The sequence below is a fragment of the Tenrec ecaudatus genome, chromosome 8 (genome assembly GCF_050624435.1).
Source record: "Tenrec ecaudatus isolate mTenEca1 chromosome 8, mTenEca1.hap1, whole genome shotgun sequence".
In the NCBI taxonomy this organism is placed as follows: domain Eukaryota; kingdom Metazoa; phylum Chordata; class Mammalia; order Afrosoricida; family Tenrecidae; genus Tenrec; species Tenrec ecaudatus.
Window position 1 is genome coordinate 58,719,274 of NC_134537.1, and position 19,657 is coordinate 58,738,930.

General features: G+C 38.9%; 1 protein-coding gene and 1 non-coding gene across 2 annotated transcripts in view; both read left to right on the forward strand.

The window, feature by feature from the left end:
- Nucleotides 1-19,657, forward strand: part of RGS7 (regulator of G protein signaling 7) — a 348,752-nt gene that overhangs the window by 197,417 nt on the left and 131,678 nt on the right. Inside the window, exons 4-5 of the mRNA XM_075555677.1 lie at nt 5,392-5,498; nt 8,970-9,021. Coding sequence (XP_075411792.1) covers nt 5,392-5,498; nt 8,970-9,021 — 159 coding nt within the window. The remainder of the gene's footprint in view (nt 1-5,391; nt 5,499-8,969; nt 9,022-19,657) is intronic.
- On the forward strand, nt 13,849-13,981 carry LOC142455818 (small nucleolar RNA SNORA31). The gene has a single exon (XR_012785941.1). It is a non-coding gene; the product is annotated as a small nucleolar RNA SNORA31 (small nucleolar RNA).

A 19,657-nucleotide genomic window follows, 5' to 3' on the forward strand; every position in this document is an offset into this window, starting at 1 on the left:
GCAATCCTCTCAAGTAAATTCTTCTGGGGGGAGAGGCAGTTATCCACCTAGCTGGTATGGGGGCTGAGTCCTCAGGCCCCTCCACTGGCTCCCCACTCCTTGCCGGCATGCTGCATTTGTCTGGCACTGGCTTTATATCTGGTCCCTCTTTCCCTATGGAGACACAAACAATACCCTCCCCTTGGGTGGGTCAGTGCCCTATTCCCTCTGAGTCATCTTTACATTTCTGTGTTTGAGCTTATAATTGCAGTCACGGTGTGAATACATGTCACAGAAGGTTTTCCTTTTTTCACTTGTCCTCTACAAGTATGATACACTTCTCCAAGAACTAGTTCCTTCTGATAACACCGCCAAGGTATTTGAGAAAAAGAGTCATTGTCTTAGCTTCTAAGGAACATTCCAGCTATACTTCATCCTAGACACATTTGTTCATTCTTCAGTTAGTTCATGGTATGGTCTATATTTTTCGCCTAAACTATAATTGAAATGCATCAGTTCTTTTTTGGCCCTTCTTACTCATTATCCAGCTTTTGCATTATATGAATTGCGATATTATGGTCTTCTGACAATGTGGCTGGTTAAGGATCCTGGGTGGCTTTGCAATTAAGCTCTAGAAACCCCCTATGAAGAAACAAAAGGTCATTAAAAGAAAGTCAATTTTTTAAAATAAAACATCAGCATGGATGTCAGCATGGAATAGGTTAGGCTCATGGAAGAAATGATGAAGACAAACATCTAAATAGAAAATTTCAAAGGGCAACTTGAAAAGGGAAAGTATTTTAATAAAATGTTAAATGATCTAGAATTAGAAAAACTAAAATGAAGACTATATTCAGTATATCTTAAACTGAATTAACTTGACAATAACTCAAGCCTCCAGTGTCAAATACTTCATGAATCTATGGGAAAAATAATGAATGATGGGGGAAGCATCAGGAGAAGATAGGAATGCACAGAGCCAATGTATCAAAAAGGACTAGTCCACATTTAACCAATTCAAGAAGTAGCAAATGAGCAAGAACCAATGGTTCTGATGGAAAAGTACAAGCTGCACTGACAGCAGTAGCCAAAAATAAGACTCCAGAATTGATAGAATACCAATGGAAACATTTCAACAGGCTGGTGAAGTACTGGAAAGACTCATTTGTCTATGCCAAGAAAATTGCAAGAGAGCTACTTGGCCGACTTGCTGGAAGAAATCCATATTTATACCTATTCCAAAGAAAGGTGACCAAACAGAAGGCTCAAATTGTAGAAGACCATTGCTATCACATGCAAGTAAAATTGTCCTGCGACTCATCCAACAATGGTTGCAGCAGTACATTGACAGGAGCTGCCAGAGTTTCAGGCCAGATTCAGAACACATAGAACAAAGGATATCATTGTTGAAATCAGATCAATCATGACTGAAAGCAAAGAATACCAGAAAAATGTTTACTTGTGTTTTATTGACTGTGCCAAAGCCTTTGATTGTGTGAAACATAGCAAACTATGTGGATCATAACAAACTGGAGAAGAATGGGAAGTCCATAACAGTTCATTGTGCTCATGAGGAACTTGTGCATGCATCAAGAGGTAGTTATGTGAACAGAAGCAGGGAATACTGCACGGTTAAAATAGGGAACATGGGCATCAGCTGCATCTTCTCCCCATACTTGTTCAATCTGTATTCTGAGCAAATAATCTAAGAAGCTAGAATGACCCTTAGTGGCAAGGATGGTGAAGCTTCATCTCAGATATTTGGGCATATTGTCAAGACATAATAGTCCATGGAGAAGGATTTCACGCTTGGTAAAGGGAAGGGAAGCAAAAACGTGGAGACCTTTGGCAGGGATTGACACCACGGCGAAGCAATCGGCTCAAATGTAAGAACAATTATGAATATGGCACAGGACCAGACAATGTTTCATTGTGTTATCTTTCAGGATGCAACTCTGACAGCACCTAACAACAATCCCCCTAGCATGAGATCTAACATAATTTCATCCCCACCATAAAGAGGTGCTGTGAGCAGCAGCCAATCAAAAGAAAAGACATTTACTCAGGACTATGACCTGCTACCAGTATAAATGGACACTGAAAAGAGTGCTCTTTTTTCTGGCCCATTTGTGAGAGTTGTGCTCTTCTTTACATTGAGTTATAATCCATATTGCTATCCTTAATTTTCATCAGCAAGTACTTCAAGTCTTTCCCACTCTCAGTCAGCAGTGTTGTGTCATCTGCATGTCACAGGTTGTTACAAGCCTTCCTCTAATTCTGATGTCTCATTGTTCTTCATGTAATGACATTTCTCTGATTACTTACTCACCATACAGATTGAATAAATATGGTGAGGACATCATCGTTGGTAAAGTAGAGGTTCAATTTAAAAAAATGAAGACCAGCTAGGAGATAGATTGATAGTGGGTTCAACATTGGACTCAAATATAGCAGTTAAGAGCTGACACAAGATTGGGCAGTGTTTTGTTCTATAGTACATAGGGTAGCTATGGGTCAGAATTGACTAGACAGATACTAACAAAAACCACAAACTCTTAGCAGCACTTGCTGTGAGAGTGCATTCACCATAACTGAAATGCAGTAATTATTTATATATCATATTGCATATACATAGTATACATAGTCTTTATGTATATACTTTATGAAAAGTCTGCTTATTTGTACAAAGAGAAAGTTCTATGTAGAGACTGTCTTGATAGGCAGTGTGGAGGAAAAGATGCCTAGGACACTTAATAGTATTCCAAGGACATGACTAAGATAATGATTTGTCATTGCTCCTGATTATCTGCAAAAGCAATTGTGTTAGAGCTTGAGTCAGAAGTTTACAATGTATATAAAATGCTGAGTATCAATTACAGGGGAATATAATAGCACCCCAATAATAGGAGAAATGTAATAATTAATTTATTATTAAATACATTGGCACATGCGTGGAGATTTTGAAAGGGATTATTATCGTTAACTGTGCCATAGCAAGCAGCTTAGTGAGTGACTACTTACTGTCGTATGAATCTCACACTGCTGAGGATGGAAGATCCTGTTAGATCCATATACTCCTGGAACTCCTGTAAGAATCTGTGGTGATAAGTGATCAAATATCCTTGATATGACTAGATGAATAAATTAAATGATATATGAAGGATATTCCAATAAAACTATTTTTAAAACATCAAAAAAGAATCTGACCATTAAAGAACCATTTTAGCTGCTTGTCTACGATAGAAATATAAATATTTGCATGAATTGGGTATATTCTCTCTGTCTCTATTGATTCTCTCTCACTGTTTTCAAGTCAGTTCTGATTCATGGCAACCCTATAGGGCAAAATAGAACTACCACTGTGGGTTTCTGAAACTATAACTCATCTATCTTCCAAAGTTTTGAACTGCTGACCTTGCAGTTAGCAGCCCAGTGAGTAATCACTATGCCACCAGAGCTACTAAATAAATTGAAGCTGGTAAACAAACTAATAAATAAATCTTTTTCCTTTTATCTTTTTACATATATATATATATACGATTTTGTTACACTAGAAACCCCTTTGGGATTGTTCTGCAATTTTCAATCTCCATGTTAGCAAATATTATCCTGCCCTTCACGGATGCACTAAAAACTCCATTGGTCAAATAACTCCATTGGTATAACTTTATTAACCATTTTTGGGGGGAAGAACACGGGCTATTATAAAGTATATAAGTATTACATTCTATTTCCAGCATGTTGGTGTTGGGAAAATACAATTTTTAAAAGTCAAATAAGTATCTGCATAAACATTTCTATGATATTTGTTTCAGAATAGTAAAAGTTAGAGATAGATAAGTAGTCCCTATGGAGTCACACCGACTCATAGAAACACATGAGACGTTTTAGGATCTTGCATCATCTTCATGATTGTCCCATATTCAAATTTATCACTGTGATCATTGTGCTGATTCATCTCACCAAAGGTTGCCCTTGTGTTTTTTTGCTGACCCTTCAGTTTACCAAGCTAATGTTAAATCCTAGCAATTGATCCACACATGGATTAAACCACTGGTGAATACTCTGAGACCATAGTGAAGAAATGTGAACAGTCTTGTCATTATATCACACAGTGAGCAATATACAGTTGATTATGGCAGATATTGTTAGGTGAAAATATAATATCTTATCAGTTGAACTCCCTTTTGACCCATTTTCAAGTTGTTTCAATAGAAAAATATGGAAATAAAAGAAGATATATATGGCTTAAGCCTCTGGTGAATCCAGAGGTCATAGACCAGGGATAGGAATGGCTTTGGTATCATACAGAATGCATAGTAAAATGGAGCAGATACAGTCAGGTTAATATTTAAAACTTACCATTTTCTCTCCCTTTTGAACTATTTTAAATTTGGTCTAGTTTTTAATGTCTTCTGCTTTCTTTTCAGTTGAGGTATAAAACACTTTGTTATGTTGTTTGTATATCTTTCTGTACTTGAAATCCAGGATATATAGATCTATAGAGAAAGTAACTGGATTAATAGTTTCTTGGGGGTATGGCAGGGAGAGGTGGGGGAAATGGGAGCTAATAGCAGTGAATACGAATGGAGAAAATGTTCTAAAATTGAAAGTGGTGATTATTGGACAACTCTTCTTAATGTGCTCGAGCTATTGAATTATACGATATGTGACTTCTATGCCAACAAACCTGTTTAAAAACAAAACAAAAATAGCAATTGATCTTTACTTGTGACATGTCTAAAGAAAGCCAGTGCTCTGTTGTGATCCATAAAGTAACATTGGTTGATTTTCTGAAGTTGAGCTAGGCCTTCCTTTTTGACAAGAAGCTTTGTTGAAACATATCCGCAGTGGGTGAAACTGTTGGAGGTTGAAATACTAGTGGCATAACTTCCAAATTAACAGGAACACACAAGTGACTTCAATACAACAAACTGGCAGACTCACTCACCAAATGTCACAGGATAGCTTGGTGCTGCATAAATGGTCTTACATACATAAACATTTTGTCAGATCACATAACAATGATCTTTTCATTAGAAATTACATATTAGAAGTTTATTATATTGATTGGGAGCAATGTCAGTGAAAACATTTTAAAACTGTGAAGTGTTTTATGTATGTCAAATAAAATTATTCTTAGAAGAATATTATGATATGGATGCTCCATCTAATACATGAGGGACCAGATTTTGTGATTTCAAACTTTGCTGCTAGTTTTTCACTTCTGTGCTCTCATGACTGGTCACCATGGCTGTGGGTGGACTGTATAGCTATTGATCACTGACACCCTCACTACATGTGTTCAAGGGGAATTTTTTTAAGTATCCTATAAAGTCAAGAATGCAAATATAATAATTAAAGATTTTCTCTGTGTGTGTATGTGTGTTCGTTTTTGTTTTTCACAAACAGTGGAGGCACTCCATTTGGGAACATTAATGGCTGCCCACGGCTATTTCTTTCCAATCTCAGATCATGTCCTCACACTTAAGGATGATGGTACCTTTTACCGGTTTCAAGTAAGTTTAATGAAAATGTTTTCTAGTAGTAAAATAATAGCCAGCATTTCCTTGTTGGTTAACTTTCTTTTCAGAAATATTGAAAATAATAACATTTTATTTTGATTTAGGCTATTTAGAAACCAATTAATATTACAATCAGGGCAGAAAAGTCAATAAATACAGAGAAAGCTAAAATGTGCTTAGTTAAGATGATTGAGGCAAGCTAAATTATGTTATTGTTAAAATTATATTTTAAATAAAACAAACAAGAGAATTTCAGTAAATGACCAATTAGAATCCAGGATTGTGGGAGAATCTCCATCTATAAATGGCATTTAGCTACCAAGGAGAAACTAAATTATGTAACCGAATTTATTCTTATACCTGATCATGATCCACAAATATCTTCAGTCCAAATAAGCTTTCAGAAGGATATTCGAAACTCCAAAGTAGAAAAGAAAAAATACTATATGTATGTTGGTGCCTGCGGTTCTTCTACAAACCTGTCCATACTAACAGGCATCTGCTTTTTATGTTAAAGGTAACTTAAAACAAAAAGAAACAACTTAGAAAACTTCCAAAGTCATTCCATATTATTTTCAAACAACAAGACACAATTATTCTTTCAGTAAATGATTATAGACTGTAATTTGAATCATTTTGAGTGCAGTGGATACTTCACTTCCTAGTAATCTTTATTCTACCTTTGATTACCCTTTGTGAATAATTAGTAACTGATTGACAGATTATAGTTTATAAAATTAAAATATAGTATTAGAATTCAAACTCTAAATTATTCATTGTAGATGATTTCAAGAGATTTCCACCATTGTACAAGTTTAGCTGTTGGAACATATTTCTCACTCTCTCTGAGTTCTAGTACATGCTCTACATCTAAGCAGAAGCATCATGGTGGTTCCGTGAGATAAGCATCAGATTGCTAACAGAAAGGTCAGTAATATAAACCCATCGGTTGTATGGGAGACAGAGGAGGTAGTCGGATTCTAAGGCTTTACCGCCTTAGAAACTACGTAGCACTTCTATTCTGTCCTGCATATAGGAATTATTTCAATGTCAGTGCTTTGTTGTTATTGTTTGTTTTGTTTTTTATGAGGGCTTTAAAAAGTTCTTTAAAAATTGTATTATTTTTTAATTCCCAATTTTACACAAACTTTTAGAAATAGGGAGATGCTGGTGGTAGAGATGTTGAACACACTTGGAAAAAAAGGTATGGTGGTTTGCATTCACCCAGTGACGTCTTGGAAGACAGACCTGGAGATCTGCTTTTGAGAGAGCCTCCAGGAAAACCTTGTGGATCACAGTGATGCTCGGACGCATGTGGCATCACCATGAGTTGGAGTTGACTTAACTGTAGCTGTTTTACCTGATATTACATCAACTCCAACTCACGATGATGCCAAGTGTGTCAAAATTGGACTGTGTGTGCATGTATCTCTGTGTGTGTGTTTATGTATATTCCTAGTGTGAGTACCTAAACACTTTCTTAAGAAAACTGAAAACAAGGAGCGAATATATTTAAGGAAAATTATTTCTAAAGTTTCTCCTGAAACAGTATCTCTTCCATTTCCCTCCCAACTCCCCTCAAGTCACCTTTGAACCCTGGTGACCCCAGGATAGCAGAATAGAACTGCCCTCCGCCGGGTTTTCAACGGCGCATGTTCTGTGAAAGTTAGGCGCAGGCGTTCCTTCCCAGTTGGCCCTGACTGGACTTCTGTCCCAGAGTCTTCAGCAGTTGAGTTTCCATCTTTATGGTGACGAGGCGCCTTCCACTGCTTCAGTGTTCTTACAGCCCAAGATAAATAACCAGTGTGTCAGTCTGGGTACTTTAGAGAAACAAGCCCACAGAATCTCTTATGTATAAGAGAGTGTTTTAGATAAAGGGTAAGTGCACATCAAGAAAACATCCCGATCCAGTGCTGCCCACGCCCACAAGTCCAACATTAGCCCATATATCTGACACCAATCCACAAAATCCTCCTCTTTCTCACAAAACAAATGCAGTGATGACGGCTGCAGGGAGAAAGCCGGATCAGTAAATGAGTAAGCATCTCAGCACTGGCAGGGGTCTCCACATGGCTGCTTCAGCGCCCAGGGCTGCATCCGGGTAGGTCCATGTGGCTTCTCCTCGGGGATGTCTTGCAGGAAGTCAGCCTTACCAGTTGAAGCAGGGAATTGGCTAAGGCAGCTGCACTTTTGTCCATCCATCAGAAAGCAAGAGACCCGAGAACTAGAAATGAAAGGTTCACTGAGCCATTTATCCCTCGACGCTTCAATTAACCCCGCATGTGTTTATCACTCAGGTTAGCACAATAAACTTTAACTATCTCAATCAAAGAATGCCTTTTCACTGAATTACTAAGAAACAGCAGTCTTGTGAAAATGTGATACTGACTTAAGTATTCAAACAATTTAAAAATATTTGAACAATGGAGATTTATTTTTTATGCAGTTAAACTGAAAGCAATGGTAGCTGAAATAGTTCAGTATTTAATTAGAATTACCTGTGACCCTATGGTTAACTTTTTAATAAATAAGAATTATTAATGACTAGCAAATCTATTGTTTATATGTGACTAAAATTACCATAAATATGCTTATAGCACACACATAGTAAATATGGATAATAAATGCAATATATCTAAGACACTGATGGGCTTTATTCACTGCTCCATGAAATCATGGCATCATCTGCCTAGAGATTAATATTTAAGTTAACAAGTGTTTATAGTTTACTCATAGGCCTAAATATGTACAATTAGCAAGGCTATAAAAGAAACTCAATTGCTACTGATAATCATAGTGTCTTTCCTGGTTCAATATTGTCTTTGTGGTTTATTCAATCAGTTTGTAGAATTATATAGATTCTGAATTATGCATATTAATCAAATCAATCAACTAAGATATAACTAATTTTTTAATGATTTCTGGTTTCTACATTTAAAAAATTAGAGTAATAGGTGTATTTAGGAAGTCGTGTTTTTAAATTGAGAAGAAAATGTTGTTTTCATGTTTAACAGAGTGTGATAATTTACTTCCAAATCTCTTGAAAGGATTTTGATAGTTGAAGCCTTGGATCTACTAACAACTGTTGAGCTACATGCTGCACAGAAAGTAATTTGATATATTTAAACACATTTTACTCTGAGACTTACTGAGTATTCTATTTTAAAGCTTTTTGTAGATTATTAATAATGAAATCAGACTCTTACCTTGATCAGTTGATATAAAATCATAGCAAAAGTATGACAATTTAAATACCTGCTGATTTTGCACACATTTGGAATCAAAGCCAATGTAGTGGGTAAAATCTTACATTGCCTCTCTGGGCACTTGTTCTGGAATTTACAAAAATAAGTTATTAGCCAATAATCAGATTAACTGTTGAAGATGAAAAGAAAACCAAATAAACCAGAAACTCTGGCAATCCTTTATTTGTCTAACTTGCTTTTCACTTTTTTGTTTCCATAGACACCCTATTTTTGGCCATCAAATTGTTGGGAACCAGAAAATACAGACTATGGTCAGTGCCGTATCTCATCATTTTATTATCCAAAGTCAGTGTGTTATGATGAACATGTAATGTTCGATGAAAGGCAATATTTCTTATATTAAATCTATGAATGATCTAGTTTGGTTGTTCTAAAAACTTATTGCCAACTTTTCAGTGACATAGTTCCCTCATTAATCATAAATGAAAACTAAATATTAAAGAGCTAGAAACAAATTTACTGCATTGTATGAATTCTGACACATAGTGATCATATTGGACACAGTAGAACTGCCCTCTAGATTTTCAAAACAATTCTTATATTTAGTGAACATACTGGACAGAGTAGAACCAGTCAACAGGCTTTTGAGATTATAAATCTTTACTATAAGACATACAGTCTCATCTCTTTCCCAGAAAGACCAGCTGCTGTATTTGAACAATTGACCTAGAGATTAACAGTCCAACACCAAAGACACAGCTGCACTAGGTTCGTTCCTTAGAAGTATTTCACTGCCTTAAGTTTTTTTAGAGTCATAGAGACCCTATGGGCAGACCAGATCTACACTTGTGAGTTTCTGAGACTGTAAGTCTTTACAGAAGCAGAAAAGGTCATCATTCTCCTATGTAGCCTGTGGTGGGTTCAAATTGCTGACATTGCAGTTAACAGCCTAGTGCATAACCCACTATGCCACCAGGACTCCTGTGTTAGTCTGGGTACATTGGAGAAATAAATTAACCAAAACTCCTAGGTACATAAAGAGTAAGTGCACATTAAGAACACAGCCCAACCCAGTGCTGCCCAAGCCTATGTTAGCCCATTTGTCTGACACCAATGCACAAAGTCCTCCTCCATCTCAAAAAACAGATGCAATGATGCCAACTGCAGAAGGAAAGCCGAGTCAGTGAATGGGCAGGGGTCTCCACACGGCTATTCCAGCACCCATGACTGCATCAGGTTATGTTCATGTGGCTTTTCCTTGGGGATGTCTTGCAGGAAGTGAGCCTTACCAGCTGAAGCAGGTTACTGGCTAAGGCAGCAGCACCCTGGTCCGACCATCACAAAACAAGAGACCCCAGAACTCAAGACCTCAAAAGACGAGGCTCACTGAATCATTTATCCCTCCGCCCTTCAATTAACCCTACATGTGTTTATCAGCCAGGTTGGCACAATAAACTAACTACCTCAACTTTTTTTTGCATGTATAAAAACAAACCAACACACAAAAACTCAGGTCCATCGTCAGGAGATTCATCAAAGTTAAGGCACTTGAATAAAGAAGTAAGAACTGGCGAGTTGAGTATAGCATTCTAGTGGAGGGAGCACTCAGATAGCTAAGAGCAAGCTCTTAGCAAAAAATCAAGGAGCCCTCAAATACTAGCACAACTATGTAAAACGATTTCATAGACTAATGTATGGGCCAATTTTCTCATTTTAAAGGCAGGAATAATAATATTGATTTCTTAGTGATGTTGGAAAAATCCAAAGTAATATGTCTGAAGAATACTCAACAGATGGACATTTTTATACCTGTGCTTGCTATCTTACTGCTAGGTGGAAAAACTCTTGGAAAAGCACATTTTTTTTCTATATGAGTCTTCCAATCCACCTCTTAGGTTTTTCATAAATATATTAGCAAACCTACTGTTAGACCGCTAACACTTAGATGATTACAGAACTGCTACAAAAGCACACTTGACCTCGCAAGCTGGAGTCCTAGTGGCTTAGTGAGTAAGCATTGGGCTGCTAACCACAAGGTCAGTACTTTGAAAGCACGAGCCAATCGTAGGGAAAATGATAAGGCTTATTCGACCCCTGTAAAGAGTCTTAGAAATCCAGGGGGCACAATTCTACCATGTCCTACAGGGTCCCTATGACTCGGAATCAACTCAGTGGTGATGAGTCTGGTTGGGGGTTTGGCTACAAAGGGAGAAGAATAGCTCAAGATATGCTGAACATATTCTTCAGTTCTAAGGTTTTCTCAGTCTAGGTTTTTGCATATTTCATATTTGAACTTGTCTTCTCTAACTGTCCTTTGGAATTGTCTGTGCAGTTCTGTGATTTCATCATTTCTTCTATTTGCCTTAGCTGCTCTACTCTTATACAGAGCAGGTTTCAATGCAAACTGATCCATCGCTTTCTTGTCTTTTTTGTTGTTTGTTTATTAAATCACTTTATTGGGGGCTCATACAGCTCTTATCACAATCCATCCATTGTGTCGAGCACATTTGTACATTTGTTGCCATCATCATTCTCAAAAAAACATTTTCTTTCTACTTGGGCCCTTTGTATCGCCTCCTCATTTTTCCATTCCGGCCTCCACCTTCCCTCCCTCATGAATCCTTGATTTATAAATTATTATTGTTTTTTCTGTCTTACAATGTCCGATGTCTCCCTTCATTCACTGTTCTGTTGTCTATCCCCCAGGGAGTGGGTTATATGTAGATAATTGTGATCGGTTCCTCCTTTCTCCCCCACCTTGGGGAGATATCACTTGATTTCACTACTCTCATTATTGGTCCTGAGGGGTGCATCTGTCCTGGATTCCCTGTGTTTCCAGCTCTTATCTGTACCAGTGTACATCCTTTGGTCCAGCCAGATGCATAATGTAGAATTGGGATCGTGATAGTAGGGGTGGGGTGGGGAGGAAGCATTAAAAGAACTAGAGCAAAGTTGTATGTTTCTTCAGTGCTATACTGCACCCCGACTGGCTTATCGCCTTCCCTACATCCTTCTGTAAGGGGATGTCCAATTGCCTACAGATGGGCTTTGGGTCTCCACTCCACTCTCACCCTCATTCACAATGATATGATTTTATGTTCTTTTACGACCAATACCTGATCCCTTGAACACCTCGTGATCACACAGGCTGGCGTGCTTCTTCCATGTGGGCTTTGTTGCTTCTGAGCTAGATGGTCGCTTATTTACCTTCAAGCCTTTAAGACCCCAGACGTGATATCTTTTGATAACCAGGGACCATCTGTTTTCTTCACCACATTTGTTTATGCACTCACTTTGTTTTCAGCGATCATGGCCAGAAGGTGAGCATCATGGAATCCAGTTTAATAGAACAAAGTGTTCTTGCATTAAGGAAATACTTTAGTGGAGGCCCAGTGTCCATCTGCAACCTTAATACTAAATCTATAAATATATGCACATAGATCTGTTTCCCCATCTTCAAATATAAACATATTTACATATGTACATGCCTGTATTTGGACATCTGTACATTCCCTTTGCGTCCTAGTTCTTTGCTCTATTTCCTTTTTCTTCCCTCTTGTCCCACTATCAAGTTCAGCCTTCATTTGGCTTTCAGCAATTCCTCTTTTTTACATTGCCCTTGATGAAGCCTTACAGGCCTCCTTTCTTGTCTTTTAAATAACATTTTGCTGTCTTCATGAATGATGTTCTTGATGTCATCCCCCAATTCAGCATGTTTTCTGTCACTGCTGTTCCTGAGCTATTCTCAAAATTCAGGGGGGATAAACTCAAGGTCGTTTTTTGGCCCTTCTGCACTTGCTTTCATTTTCTTCAGCTTCGGCCTGAATGTGCATATGGGCAATTGATTGTCTTTTCCCATAACCTTTTTTTAACTGCTGATATTCAGCTTCTCTTCCCACAAATTTTGTCAATTTGATTTCTGTGTATCCTACCTGGAGAAGTCCATGTATATAGTTACAATTTGTGTCATGGAACAAAGGTATTTGCTGTAAACAGGTCTTGCAATTCTATCATGTAATCTCAAGCATCGTTCCTATCAACAAATCTATGTTTTCCAACTATTATGCCTTCCTCTTTGTTTCTATTTTTGCATTCTAATCACCAATAATTAGCAATGTATCTCGATTACACGTTTGATCAATTTTCCTCTGAAGACATTGTACAATTCTTCAATTTCTTCATCACTTGCTTTTGTGGTTGGTGCATAAATTTGAATAGTAGTTGTATTGATTGGATTTCCTTGAATGCAGATGGATATAATCCTATTACAGATGGCATTGTAGTTCATAATAAATCTTAAAATGTCCTTTCTGACAATGAATTCAGTTACTCATTGTCACCACCTGCCTGTCAATTTGTTGTACTGTGGTGGTTTATGTGTTTCTGTGATGCTAGAAGCAATGTCACTGGTATTTCAAATGCCAGCAGGGTCACACAAAGTGTGGACTAAGAACAGATTATAAAAAACAAATTGGAGGCTCACTTTTGGGGAAAATAGCTGCAGAAAGCCTTAGGCATAGCACCAATACATTGTCAGATACTCACTATTAAGGGACTTACTGAGGAAGTTAATAGGTTTCCAAAAGTCTAAATCAGTAAACAGTAAGAATAGAGCCATTGGTCCACAGCAACACCTTTCCTCAGCCAATTCTCTCTGCAGTCCTTAACCTCTCAGCGACGCCCCTGCCTGTGTGAAGCAGGATGATAGCCCAGTGTTCTGTGTCATAGTCTCAGTACTTCTCTTCTCTTCGCTTCTGTCTGCCTTCTTGCCTCTTATATTGACTTGGATCCTTTGTTGTGCCCATGTTCTACATGCTACAGTCTTTTCTACTGGTCTCATCATCCCCACTTCAGCAATAGGTCTGGATTGTGCTCCACTAGTGGCTGTTCTTTCAATTGCCCTGGAATTTCGCTTTGTGTTCCTGTGTCTGATGTGGCACATTCTTACTGGGAAGTCTGGTTTTTAGATTTTTTTTAATTAAAAAAATTTTTTCAAAACCCATTATGGTTTTATATTTTTATAATCAGTTGATAACTAAAACAGGAATCTAGCATTTAATTGTTTTAACTTCTTGATGGTACTTTTCTTTTATTTTGAAATTAATCATTTTATTTGGGGCACATAAAACTCCTATCACGAGCATCCTCTGATAGACCTGGGACAATTGACTGTTGTTCTTCTGGTTTCCACTAGGATGCAAAAGAATGAAAAATCCATGCACTTTCTGTCTGTCTTTGTGGTGGGTCCACATTCAATGAGGGATTATATAGCAAAAATACCCCAAAAACCCCCTATCACAATCCATACATACATCCCAGCCATTGTGCCAAGCACATTTTCACACCTGTTGCCACATCATTCTCAAACCATTTGCCTTCCACTTGAGCCCCTGGCATCTGCTCCTCACTTTTTCCCCTTCCCTCCCTACTCCCCACTCCCTTATGAATCTTGATCATTTAAAATTATTATAATTTGGTCATATCTTATACTGTTCAGTCTCCCTTCATCCACCCCTCCATTGTCCATCCCCCAGGGAGGAGCCTATATGCAAATCCTTGTAATCATTTCCTCCTTTTCACCCCACTCTCCTTCTACCCTCCCGGTATTGCCACTCTCACCACTGGTCCTGAAAGGATCATCTGCCCTGGATTCCCTGTGTTTCCAGTTCCTACCTGTACCCATGTACATCCTCTGGTCTAGCCAGACTTGTAAGGTAGAATTGGGATCATGATAGAGGGGATAGGATGAAGCATTTAGGAATTAGAGAAAGTTATATGTTTCATCATTGCTACACTGCACTTTGACTGGCTCATCTCCTCCCTGGGAACCTTCTATAAGGGGATTTCTAGTTGCCTACAGATGGGCCTTGGGTCCACAATCTGTACTCCCCCTCTTTCACAATAATTTGGCATGTTGTTCTTTGGTGCTTGATACCTGATCCCTTAGACGCCTCGTGATCACACTTGTGCTTCTTCCATGTGAGCTTTGCTGCTTCTCAGCTAGATGCCCACTTGTTTACCTTCAAGCCTTTAAGACTCCAGACGCTATATCTTTTGATAGCCAGGCAATCAACTTTCTTCACCACATTTACTTATGCACCTGCTTTTTCTTCAGCGATCTTGTTGGGAAGGTGTGCATCATGGAATATCAGTTTAATAGAACAAAGTATTCTTGCATTGAGAGAGTACTTCAGTGGAGGTCTAATGTCCATCTGCTACCTAAATGCTAAACCTATAAATATATGCATATTGATCATTTCCCCATGGTCATATATAAACGTATTTACATAAGTTGCCTACTAGTTCTTTCCTCTATTTCCTTTGACTTTCCTCCTGCCCACTATCATGCTCAGCCTTCATTTGCATTTAAGTAGTTCCTATGGGTTACATTACCCTTGATCATGCCTTACCAGGCCTCCTAAACCCTCCTCACCACTGATTTGGATCATTTGTTGTTCCCGTGTCCCTGGGTGTGTTAAAACCACTTCCTTTTCCCCCACCTCCCCATCTCCCATGTCCCCGTGGAACTGTCAGTCCTATTGTTTTCTTCTCCAGATTCATCCAGCCGATCTTATTTAGACAGACTTGCAGAGATACTAACATCCACAGAAACAAGACAGAGCAAAACAAAGCAACCAAAGAAAAGAAAACAACAACAAAAAGCCAATGACAAACACCAACAACAACTACCAAAAAGAAGCCTGTAGTTAGTACAAGGAGTGCTTGATGGCCTTTAGGAGTGTTTTCTGGCACAGTCTGATGGGGTGCCACACCCTAGCTCCAAAGGCTATTTTTGGTGTTCCCTGGGGAGTTCCTTGCTCTGTTCCCCTTGCCGTTCTGTTGCACACCCTTGTGTTTTGCCTGAGGGTGGTGGGGTCATATTGGGTACAATTCCCACACCCTGTCTCCAGTTTTTTCCCCTGTAGGGCTATGGGTTAGTGAGGGGTATCATGCCTTATAGTGGGGCAGGTCATATGGTCCTCTCTGTGGACTGGCTGCTCTGAGCAGGAAATCTCATTGTCAAAGCCTGGTGGGCCAGGATGTGCTCCACTCTCACTTCCTCGCCCTTCATTTGCTCCCGTGTGCTCTGATCAGAAATGTCCCTGTAGATTCAGTGCTGTCCAAGGAAATAAATTCTTCTGTGGGGAGGGGCAGCTGTCCCCATAGTTGGGATTGGGGCCGGCCCCTCAGACCTCTCCACTGGTTACCTACTCCATGCCAGCATGTTACACTCACATATTGGAGCACTGGGTTGAAGTCTGGTCCCTCTATCCCTGTGGAGATATAAACAATACCCTCCTCTTGTGGGGGGTTAGTGCCCTGTTCCCCTGCTACCAATTTCATTTTTTTTCTTTTCCCCCATCCTTCTTAGTTGGCTACCATATATATCCCTGGATTTGGTCTGCCCTACTTCCTGTTCTGCACCCCAGGAATGTTTGTACACAGTATCTTTTACCCTGTGCCCCATTTGCATTATTGTAAGCTTACTCAGTGGACTTATCTTGTACTTGCCCTTTCGTGTTTGGCTTGCTTTGCTTAGCATAGTTTCTTCCAGTTCATCCCTTGTGGTGATGTGCTCAATACGGTCATCACTGCTTTTTATGATGCGTACTTCTCCATTGTATCTTTGCACCACAGTTTGTTAATCCATTCCTCAGGTGCTGGAAATATGGGTTCTTTACAATTCCTTGCAATTGTGAACTGTGCCGTAATGAACATTGGAGCACAGATGTCTGACTGTGACTTATTTCCTGCCTCTTCTGGGTATATATGCCCAGTAGGCGGGTTGCTGGGTCGTATGGTAGCTCAATTTCCATCCGTTTTAGATAGCTCCAGATTGATTTCCATAGTGGCTGTACATACTTACAGGTCCACTAGCAGTGAATGCGTGTTTCTGTCTCCCCCAACCCCTCTAACACTGGTCGCTTTCTGATTTTCTGAATTTGGCTATCTTTGAGGGTGTTAGGTGGTATCTCATTGTCGTTTTAATTTGCATTTCTCTTATGGCTAAAGATCGGGAATATTTTCCCATATGTTTATTGACCATTCAGATTTCTGCCCCTGTGAAACTTCTGTTCAGGTCCTTTGCCCACTTCCTCAGTGGGAAATTAGTTTTGTCCTTTTTGGAAACTACCAGAGTATTATAGATTTTAGTAATAACACCTTTGACGTGTCATTGCTAAAGACGATTTCCCAGTCCATGGACTCTCTTATTACTCTCTTGGTGAATTCTTTCGATGTACACAGATGTTTTATCGTCAGTATGTCCCACTTGGCAATGTGTGCCTCCTCTGTGTTCGTGTCCTTCTCTATTTCTGATAGCCCACATATTTCCTGTGACAAAGTTCTTAGGTTGGTTCCAATTCCCTCATTGATGGTCCTAATGGTTTAGGGTTTTACCTTGAGGTCTGTGATTTCATTTGTGTTCACCCTGAGTTTATTCTTGTGCATGGAGTGAGATAAGGGTCTTGCTTCATTTTTCTGCAGGTAGATATCCATTTTTTTCAGCACCACTTGTTGAAGAGGGCATCTACTTCCCATTGGATATTTTTTGGGCCTTTATTGAAGATCAGTTGTCTGTATGCTGATGATTTTATTTCTGGGGCTTCATTTATTTTCCACTGGTCTGAATATCTGTCATTATACTAATACCATGCAGTTTTGACAACTGTGGATGGTATAATATGTGCTAAAGTCAGGTAGAGCAAGCCCTCCCCCTGTGTCCTTCTCCTTGAGGAGTCTCTGCTAATTCTGAAGTTGGTGATCAGTCTTTCCATTTCTTTGAAGAAAGATGAGGGTAATTGTATCGATATTGCATTAAACTTATATAGTGCCTTGGGAAGAACTGACATTTTTACGATAGTGAGTCTTCAAATCCACAAGTATGGGATATACTTCCATTTGTTGAGGTCACACTTGGTTTCTTGTAATAGTGTTCTGTAGTTTTCCTCATATAGATCTTTAATTCTTTTAGTCAGGTGTATCCCTAGATATTTCTATTTGTACTTGGCTATTGTGAAGGGTACCACCTTTTTGATCTTTTCCAATGTGTATAGCAGTTTGATGTACTTCTGTTTGTTGATCTTGTATCCTGCCACTCTGCCATACTCCTCTATTGCTTCTAGTACTCCCCTTGTAGAACTTTTGTGATTTTCTATAGATAAAATCATATTATCTGCAAAGAATGATAGTTTTACCTCTTCCTTCCCCAGGTGAATACCTTTCGTGTCTTTTCTTTGCCTTATGCTGTTAGCTAAAACCTCCAGTAGGATGTTAAATAAGGGTGAGGACAAGGGGCATCCTTGTCTGGTACCCTTTTTCAGTGGAATTGTGTTCATGTTTTCTCCACTTTGCTGTTGGTTTTTCATATATAGCTTGTATTGTCTTGAGGAATTTTCCTTCCATTTTTACCTTCTCGTGTGCATTAAATAGGAACTGGTGTTGCTTATTGTCAAATGCTTTCTCTGCATCTGTCGATATTATCATGTGGTTCTCTCAAATAGTTTTTCATGTCAATGTAGCAAATGGTACTAATGATCTTTCATATATTGAACCCTCCGTGCATCCCTGGTATCAATCCCACTTTGTCATGGTGAATTATTTATTTCATATACTTTTGTATTTTATTGGCCAGTAAGGTTCAGGTTTTTACATTAATGTTCATTAGGGATATTGGTCTGTAGTTCTTGATTCTTGTGAGATCCTTGCCCAGTTTTGGTATCAGAGATATACCAGCTCCATAGAAGGAGTTTGGGGGTATTCTGTCTTTTTACATGTTCTTTAGGAGTTTGTGTAGGATTGGTGTCAGTTCTTCCCTGCATCCTTGGTAGAATTCTCCTGTGAAGCAATCTGATTCATGAGATTTTTTTGCTGGCAATCCATTGATAACCTTGTCTACTTCTATTGCTGAAGGTTTGTTGAGCTTCTTGATGTCCATTTGGGACAGTCTAGAGAGGGATTGTTTTATCAAGAATTTGTGTGTGTGTGTGTGTGTGTGTGTGTGTGTGTGTGATTCTTGGGACAGTCTAGGGAGGGATTGTTTTACCAAGAATTTGTGTGTGTGTGTGTGTGTGCGTGTGCGTGCGTGCATGTGTGTGTGTGTGTGTGTGTGTGTGTGTGTGTGATTCTTGACTTCTTTCCATCCTTAAGCCAATGCTATCTTGGGGTCTGTTTTCTCTTTGTTGCCCTCTGGGTGAGGTTGTTCTATGTGGCGGTCCCTTATTTATGCTTGGTGAGTGTTGTTCTTTTTCCCATAGTGGGTTAGCAAGGATCGTTTGTAGGGCTGGGTTTCTTCTACGTATTCTTTGAGTTTTTCCTTGTCTGGGAAGATTGACTTTTCCATCTATCTTGATTCATAATTTGGCTGGGTAGAGTATTCTTGGGTTTGTGTTATTTCCCTTCACTTTTTGGAATACGTTATTCCACTCTCTCCTCTCCTTCATAGTTTCTGCTGATATGTCTGAGCATATTCTTGTTTTGGAACCTTTATATGTGATTGCTTGTTTTCCCCTAGCTGCTCTCTTGATTTTCTCCTTTTCCTCAAAGTTGGATAGTTTAACTATTATGTGCCTTTGTGACTTCTTCTTGGGTTTCAATCTTGCTAGTGTTCTTTCAGCTTCCTGAAGGTTCCCTAGTTTTCATTCATTAAGCTGGGGAAGTTTTCCTCTAAGAATTTTCTTACTATTGTTGCAGATGACTTCTTTGTTGTGTCTTCCTCTGGTAATCCATTTATTCTGATGTTGTTCCTATTCATAGCATTAGGCATAGTTGTTAGGTTTTCTTTAGCTTCTCTGATAATCTTATTAGATTTTTTGTTCACGTTTTTTAAAGTCTGGTTGGCTGTCCTTCAAGACACTGGTGCAGTTCTCTGCTTCCTCCAGTCAATTCTCGAGGTCCGTGAGTCTGCTACTGCTTTTTGTTATCTCCCCCTCAAGCTCTTGTATTTCC